The sequence below is a fragment of the Suricata suricatta genome, chromosome 4 (assembly GCF_006229205.1).
Source record: "Suricata suricatta isolate VVHF042 chromosome 4, meerkat_22Aug2017_6uvM2_HiC, whole genome shotgun sequence".
NCBI lineage: Eukaryota > Metazoa > Chordata > Mammalia > Carnivora > Herpestidae > Suricata > Suricata suricatta.
The window spans coordinates 76,540,133-76,548,597 of NC_043703.1; the positions used below are offsets into that span (position 1 = coordinate 76,540,133).

Here is an 8,465-nt window from a genome sequence, read left to right on the forward strand (position 1 = left end):
TGTGGCAGTCGTATGAAGGGGCGAACGAAGATGTCTTCGCAGATTATGTCCAAGTTAACAGTAGGCGAGACCAGAAGAATCTACCTCTTTTAAAATGCTCTCTTGTTTGCTTCCGAGGAAGAAAGTCAGCACTACCCCTTACTGTTTATAATAATCTTTGTTATTATTACAATATTAGTTGTATTAAAGTTTTTATTTCCTGTCTTGTTATTTTAGCAGCATTTTATACCTTAGCCCACAGAGCCGCTTAATAAATCTTATTTTCAGAAATATGAAATTAAGCTTTAACCAATAACTCAATTGTTTCTGGTTTTGTAGGTTTATAAGAACATATATTATGGACTGATATTTTCAGTTTTCTTTGCAAGAAAATGATCAGTGGAATGAAATAATTGACGTATAACAGAAGATATATTTTTTCAAAAAGGAAGCCTTTGTACCGATCGCTGGATTCACAGAAGCACTACCACAGAGCAGGAAGATGCCTTAATCTTACAGAGCCCATTCAGCTACATCGACTTACTGCTACAAAAGTGACTTAATTTTACTTTGGAAGTAACACCAGTTAATGAAATGCTACAGAATGAGCTATCAAAACACATTAACACAGCATATGTATTTTTTTTGACACCTGAATTACATTGTTAGAGTTGTTCCTTTGTGTCCATATAAATTTTCACTCCAGAAACACAAGCTGAGAAGTGGTCTTAGGTGAAGTACACGTGGGGCCGTGTGGTAGCTGCAGGTGACTAATACCCACTTACCATTACTTGTCCCGTGTAAGGAAGAGAAAATAACTTTTTTTTTACTGGGTGTTTGCTAACTTACAATTACTGGTTTATACTTTTCAACATTTTTAATAAATTTTTTTATTGTTGGCTGTAAAATAACACTCAGAAAGATTCAGATATCTAAATATAAGACATGGAGCTCATTTGTATAGTTCATTGAGAGCTTAGTTCCAAGCATTAATACAACTGTGTAATGCAGTGTTGTGCCCAAGGCTTAAATAGAAATATTTTTGGTTTTCTCTGCTTTCAAATTATTTTGAACCTTCATGGGTACTTTTATGGGTAGGGAAAAACAAAGGCACATGTGCTATAGAAATATGGGACACCAAATAGTGGCAGTGGCTAGAAGAAAAGTAAAGAGGAAGACGGGCAGGTATTATAAGCTGTTAACAGTTATTTGTAGTCGTATAGTACTGAGAATACAACATGCTGTTGACTTTCAAGTGTCAATTTAGGTAATTACTAAAAATTACTTTGAAACTCCTTACAGTAATCCTGTAAAAGCTTAAACAGTGACTTACAATGCAGTTTGAACATGAAACTGCTTAGCGTAATCCGATTTCAGGAAAAAAATTCTACCCTGACTGGTCCACTCACAGCATCCAGTCTGTGAGCAGTGAATTCCACTCTTCATGCCAACTTTGAAATCTGACTTCCTAAATAGCAGCCCCTTTCTGCCTGGTAAATGAATATACCCTTTTCCTTTTGAAATCCAGTCTTAGCAACAGGAATTGTTGCACTAATTCCAAGGAAAAATACTGTTTCCTGTAAAGGAGAAACAACATAAAAATGTAACTCCTCCTTTATCCTTTTAAGTCATATGTACACACACAAACCAAAATGGTCGGTCGGTTGCTTCCAGTATTGGATAGTGCTGAGTCTTAACCAGCATCTGTAGACACTGACCACTACAGCTTATCGATCTGTAAAATGGGACTGGGGGAAGGGGTATTATGCATGAGTTGGACTGGATGACCTCTGACATTCTTTGATTCCTAATTTTGCAAAAATAACCTTATATTTCATTCCTCTGACAAATATTTGGGGGGTACCGTCTCTATATGCCAAACAAATGCTATAGGGATAGCTCTATAATTTCCTAATGTAGCATAAATTTTATAGTCAGCTATTCTAGATCTTCAGTTTATAGGATTTGTCTAATTCCATTGGCTTTGCTAATATTAGACTGTAATAGGAAGTAATGTTTTGTCCCTTTGAACCAATAGAATGAGTTACTTTGAAAATATAGCTTGGAATACTATTATAATGGTTCTACTTTTGTTTGGACTTTGTAGTCCTAATAATGTTGACGCTAGAAAACTTTTAAGTATGAGAGTTAAGGGTAAGGGATTAAAAACAATCACTTAACTTTGGCAGTTTATGTATTATAAGAAAATTGTGAATGTTTAAACTTACTTGACTACTTTGAGAAGCATTGTCCCACTAGGTTTTGTGTAGTTTTCTACATTTAGATCCAGGGGTTTGCATGCACCTGATTAACAGTTGAGGAGACATAGTTTTCCCCTTTAACCTATTCAGGCACTTTTGTGGTGATGTAATCTTTTAAGTTTTATTTAACGTCATCTTTAATAGTATAGCAAACACCTCTTCAGAAGTTTTCAATTAAAGCCTTTGCTTTAGTTACCTTTGGTTTAATCTATGGCCAACATTTTGCCACATTCTAGATACTTGGCTGATTTATCCGTACATATTAATGGTCATTCAGCAAGGGCCTACAAATGGCGTGAGAGTCCGGGCAAGGCTGCCTCTTTGGTATTTCAACTGGCATTGATTAGTGCTATCAACTCTTTAGGGAAAAAGGTCCAAATGAAGGCCTGTCAAAATTTATTAGTACTCTATCTTCGATCCTTCAAACACTTTGATGTATTTAAGGAAAATAAAGTTGAATTTCAGGTCCTGCCATTGCCATTAAAAACAATTCCCACCAGGGATCTTGGTTTTACCCGGATACAGATTTACTTGAATATTCAGTACCTGAGGCATCCGAGCAGCATTATTAAGCCAAACCAAAGAGCAGCTGCAGTTCAGTAATTACTCACCATGAACATGTTTATAGAGTGTAGTTCCATCTTTATCTGTTGATGAGTTTTTAAAACCTTTCTATGTACTGAATGGTTTTGATCCCATGTGTCATAAGTGAATTTAACTGTAAGGTTAGTTTCAATCAAACATGCAATGTTTACTTGAATTTTACTTCTTTTAGAAAAATTTTGACTATGTTTACAGGATTGTTTAAATTAAAGATGACCAGACATGTGAGGTGTCCATTAATCTTTAAAGCAAATGTATAGTAAGGGCTTAGGACTTGTATACTTGGGGCACTGATATACAGTGACTTACAAATATGTTTTGCTTACATTTTGTGTTAGGACTAGCACTGCTATCAATGGAAACTATTTTTAACTAATCTGTTATTAAGAAATTAATCATATTTTTGCATTTCAGCCAAAATAAAGACCACATTGAAAATTTGTAAGACACAGGTGATATGTAAACCTGAAATCCATGTGTTTCATATGATCTGAACTGTATTTTCCAATCTAAATTAAAAATACAATATAGATTCAGAAAGGTCCATATTTTTCTAATGACTTCACTTTATATTATAATTTTGTTGGGTTGCATAAAGGAGGAAGAATTGTATTTGTATTAAAAGATTAAGAAAGTTATTAGTCAAGTTTATTATATTTGTACTTGATTGCAGATGAGGCTATATGCCCATTTAAAAGAAAAGATGGACACTATTTTAAAGTGATCTTTAATATGTTTTTATAGAAACAAATTTGAAATACAGTTTATTTTGGTTGTCTTTGCTTATCAAGTACCATAAGTCCTGTATTTGTTTCTCATAAGTATAATCCTGGACCATGACTTAATGTTAACTCTTTGCTTTGTCTTTTGGGTGGCCTAACCTACATTAACATGAAGGCTGAACATTTTTAAACTTTTTTCAAAAATCATATTTACTGTATTAATAAATAAAGTCTTGTATTTGAACATTTTTTTGTTGTTGTTATAAAGTGGTATATATCAAATGAGAGAATAACTATTACTTTGACCCTTTTGGGAATTTGGTAAAATAGTGTTTAGTTGGAGAACTAGCTAATAATTTGGGGTAACCACATCTAAGACACATATTACTTGAGTGCAAAAGTATTATGTAGGCCAGAAATTCCTTTATTCAAAAAGTTTTGTTTGCTTTTTCTGAACATGCTAACTTTCAATTCAAAAGTGACTTTAGGATTGTAAGTACCCAGAAAATCCTGTAAAAGTTGAATTGTGGTTGTCAGAATGCTGAATAATGGATTTTGTGTAGAATTCTTTTTGACATTTGTATTTTAATTCCCTTCCAAATTAACAGTTTTGTTATGATGCTGCTGAATAAAACAGGAAGGCACTGAGAGCTGTGATTCCCTACTTTTAGACCAGTAAAATTTCAAAACATTTATAGGAACCAGTAGAGGCCAGTAGAGATGAAGCAACATTTTTTGTTTTAATGGGGGTGGGGGTGGGGGGGAAAGGCGGGGCGGTAATTTAGAGCACTGTGTTTGAGGTAGGAAGGGGGATAGACTACTAACTGGCCAAAGGGCCATTGTCACACCCAGAGCAGTAATGACATCACATCAGCCTTACTTTTCTCATTTCTGTAAGTTAGCTTTTCGGAACCATTCTGGAAAAGTTGACTAATGTTGGCCTCTTTTACCTATTCTCTGCTCATGTACCCCAGAATCTAGAGGGATGAAAACTAACATTTAGTTTTTTCTGTGTATCAGATTTTTATGAATGTTTTAACAACCCTGGGGAATTCACCTCATTTCCTTTAACCCCTCCCTATCAGTGCCTTCCATTTAATATGGAGGATTTAAGTGCTGCTTCCACTCCTTAACTCGCTGTTCTTCCAGCAAGAACGTCACCTCAGACCATTCTCCATGTAAGGTCATTCTCTTCATCCACGACTCCCAGTCCAGTAGCATGCTTCCAGCATACTTGCATGGCCTCCCAACCAAGTTCACGTCTCTGTGCCAACTACTATTACTAACTCAGTTTAGCCATATACTAGTCATACGTACTTTCAAACCAACTCACTAGATTATAAATTCTTGAGGAATTTTTTTTTCTTACTAACTACCCACACAATGAACACTTAAGTTTCGAAAACAACTGAAGTAAAGAAATTCATGCTCATTAATCTCTCATGTTCGAAGTTCTCAAAAGTGAGCGTCAGAGCCTATAAAATTATCCAAAACTTGAAAAATACTAGTCAGCCTTCCACACATTTTAGTGGCAGTATACATTTGTGGTGCAGCATCTTTGGAGAGCAGTGTGGCAATATCAAGTCTTCACATGTCCATATTCTCTGACCTAGCAGTTCCACTTTGGGGAATCTTATAGATTTACTTCTGCATTATGAGTAGTGCATAAGGATGTCAGTGGCAGAGCTGTTTAGAGCAACAAAAGACTGGAAACTGCGTGTCCCACTGCTGTTTACAGTGATGTAATGCGAGAGACCATCTGAAAGGACTATCTCCAGAGAGAAAACAGGAGTCAGGAAGAGTTACGTACATTTCACCATGTACCCTTTCATACTGGTTTATATTTGTAGTGTGTGCATATGTTACTTTGAAAATGGAAAAATGGTGGGGCACCTGGGTGTCTCAGTTGGTTAAGCGTCTGACTTTGGCTCAGGTCATGATCTCGCAATTCTTGGGTTCGAGCCCTGCGTTGGGCTCTGTGCTGACAGCTCAGAGCCTGGAGCCTGAGTCAGAGTCTGTGTCTCCCTCCCTCTCTCTCTGCCCCTCCCCTGCTCACACTGTCTCTCTCTGTCTCTCAATAAATAAATGTTAAAATATTTTTTAAAAAATAAATAGAAAAATGGTGGGTTAGACATTCTGTAGATCAGTGAGGAAGAAATCGGTTATTTTGATATATGACGCTGGCCCAATGTGCTAGCCATTTGGGGGAAAAAATGCTTCACGTATCAGAGCAAATTTCAGTTGGCTCATGAATTTATATGTTAGATAAACTGCCAAAAAAAAAAAAAAAACCATGGATGTAGGAAAGGTATTTGTAAGCAGGCACAATAAGAAAAGCAGATTTGTGTACATGCAAACTTAAGAAAACTAGCACTAATAGGAAAAAATGGATATAGAACAATAAGAAATTCACAAGATAAATAAGGATCAATAATAGCATATAAAAAGATACTTCGCTTCATTAAAGAAATACAAGTGAAAATACCAATAGGATTATGTTTGCCCCTGGTAGGTGATAGCCAGTGCTGCTGAAGTGTTTTGGCAGGAATGTGAAATGGCCCAACTTTACTGAAACAGTAGATCGGCAGTGCGTGTCCCAGGCCTCACTGTTCACATCTTCGTACTTAGACATGCACACACGGCTAGTTGTTTGACAAGCTCTTGTAAAAGCAGTACATGAGTAAACCAGTGTTCATTCATAGGAAATCAGCTAAATTATGTTCCTCTTTTCCAGAGACCACAATGAAGCTACTTAAAGAGGAAGCCACATATAGCTATATTCATAAAAATGGAAGCACCGCCACTGGAAAGGTCTGGAAGACGTTCAGTGAAATAATCAAGTTGCAGCATCTGCGCACATAGTGCATCCCACCTGGAGGGTTCAGAATACATGTTATGCACCTGTGTTCAAAGTCTGCCTATTTGTTAAGCACCTGCTCCAGAGGATGGTGAGTGCTGGGCCCAGGGGGAGGCCAGGGCTGACTCGGGTGGTCCCTGCTCCCACCCTTCTGCCTGCCATAGACACACGGTGACCCTGGGACCCACAGGCTGAATGGTAGGCAAAGCTCCGGGGTGCCGACAGGCAAAGCGAGCCCAGGACGTGAGCATGGCGTTCTCCGTGCGGGAACGAATGGTTCCTCATCCGGCCGCCCAGAAGGGACAACTGTCTGTTTAGAAGATTTAGCAGCTACAGACCTGCGCACACAGCGTGGGCCAGCCACTATGACACTTTCCCTCAGCCTTTTAAAGTAAACTTCACACCCCTGTCCGCGTGATGCTGGAAGCCCCGTTAGGAAAACTCCTTGTTTTGTAATCATCTTCCTGTTAAAATTCACTCAAGAGAAACATCATCTGGAAATGACTTTTGGAAATGCAGTCTCTGCATCGCTGTTTGGATTCAGGTCCACGTTTGTTTCCAGAGTTAGAGGGAAGGCAAGCAGACATTGGATGGGGTGGGTGTGTTTCCCTAAAATGTGTTGGAACTGTTGTATGTGCGTGGTTTTTCAGCATCCTGCATGTAGTATATACGCTGATTAAAATTAAGTGCTTATTTGAAATATGTAGCTTTTTGGGGTGGCTCAGTCGTTTGGGGATCTGACTTTAGCTCATCAGGTCATGATCTCTTAGTTCCAGGGTTCAAGCCCTATATCGACCTCTGTGCTGACAGCTCTGAGCCTGGAGCCTGCTTGGGATTCTGTGTCTCCCTCTATCTCTGCTCCTTCTCTCTCTTTCAAAAATAAATAAAACATTTAAAAAATATATAGCTTTCCTACATGTTTAGATGTGCTTGTCATATGTTAAATGATATAAAAATAGTGTTAATATTTCAATATTCTTAGACTGTCTAACAATGAATCATTCTGAGAAATAATTTACATATACATTTCACTAAGTGGATGGAGGAAGGTGAGAAGGGAATTATGCACGTTTACTGTAATGTGGCTGTATGTAACAGAAAAGGGTGTGCTCTAATTTCATGTAACAAAGAGTTAATAAATGGTTTCGTATACATTCTTGGTTAAATTCTTTAGACTTTTAAACATTACTTAGAAGTGAAAATCTTTACCTACCTATGAAGTATAACGTGCATATATTTTGTCCTTTAGATAGGCTGTGAAGACAACAAAAAGAATTTGCTACAATATTCATATTTAGGAGATACTTCCAGATAACCATTCCTCCCCTTAAGCATTTTATTCCAAACAGCTGTGTGCAGAGTGAACCTTGTAGATCTGTATGTTAACATCTAGTCTGTCTAGATACTTTGAAGTGCAGATGTTTGTTACATATAGTAAAATAATGTGGTCTTTCATACTTTTTTTTTTTTTTTTTTGGTTAAATTAAAAACCTAGGGACGCCTGGGTGGCTCAGTCAGTTAAGTGTCCAACTTTGTCTTAGGTCATAATCTCACTGTTTCCCAAGTTCAAGCCCCCCATCAGCCTCTGTGCTGCTGACAGCTCAAAGCCTGGAGCCTGCTTCCGATTCTGTGTCTCCCTCTCTCTCTCTCTGACCCTCCCCTGTTCATGCTGTCTGTCTCTCAAAAATAAAAACATAAAAAAAAATTAAAAACAAAAAAAGTCAGACGTTTAACCACCCAGGTGCTCCAGCAGTTACGGTTTTAAGGTCCTATAAGCCCCCTTCCTTCACTTTTCTCCTAAGCAGCATCAGCTGTCACCATTTCTGGGTATGAGAAGAAATGGTCAAAGATACTAAATTGTTCATATGAACCAGAGGCATTTTTGTGAGCTATAAAAAGCATTCAATAAGTATTTATACACCACCAAGAATATGATGTATCAATAACAGTTCAGTCTGGTTAAACATTCAACTATCGGGTGGCACATATTTTTCAGGTGCAATGAGTCAAGAAAAAAAAAAAGAAAATGTCTGCACTGCAGAC

At 37.5% G+C, this 8,465-nt stretch overlaps 1 protein-coding gene across 4 annotated transcripts in view; it reads left to right on the forward strand.

The window, feature by feature from the left end:
• ZDHHC20 (zinc finger DHHC-type containing 20) overlaps positions 1-7,205 on the forward strand; it is a 48,521-nt gene extending 41,316 nt beyond the window's left edge. For 2 of the 4 annotated variants that reach the window (XM_029936965.1, XM_029936963.1), the window contains exon 11: positions 6,300-7,205. In XM_029936965.1, the coding sequence (XP_029792825.1) occupies positions 6,300-6,427 (128 nt within the window). In that variant the 3' untranslated portion in view covers positions 6,428-7,205. Of the gene's footprint in view, positions 1-318; positions 3,815-6,299 lie in introns of those variants that run through there. The other 2 variants (XM_029936966.1, XM_029936964.1) reach the window with 1 other exon arrangement.
• Positions 7,206-8,465: the final 1,260 nt, after the last annotated feature.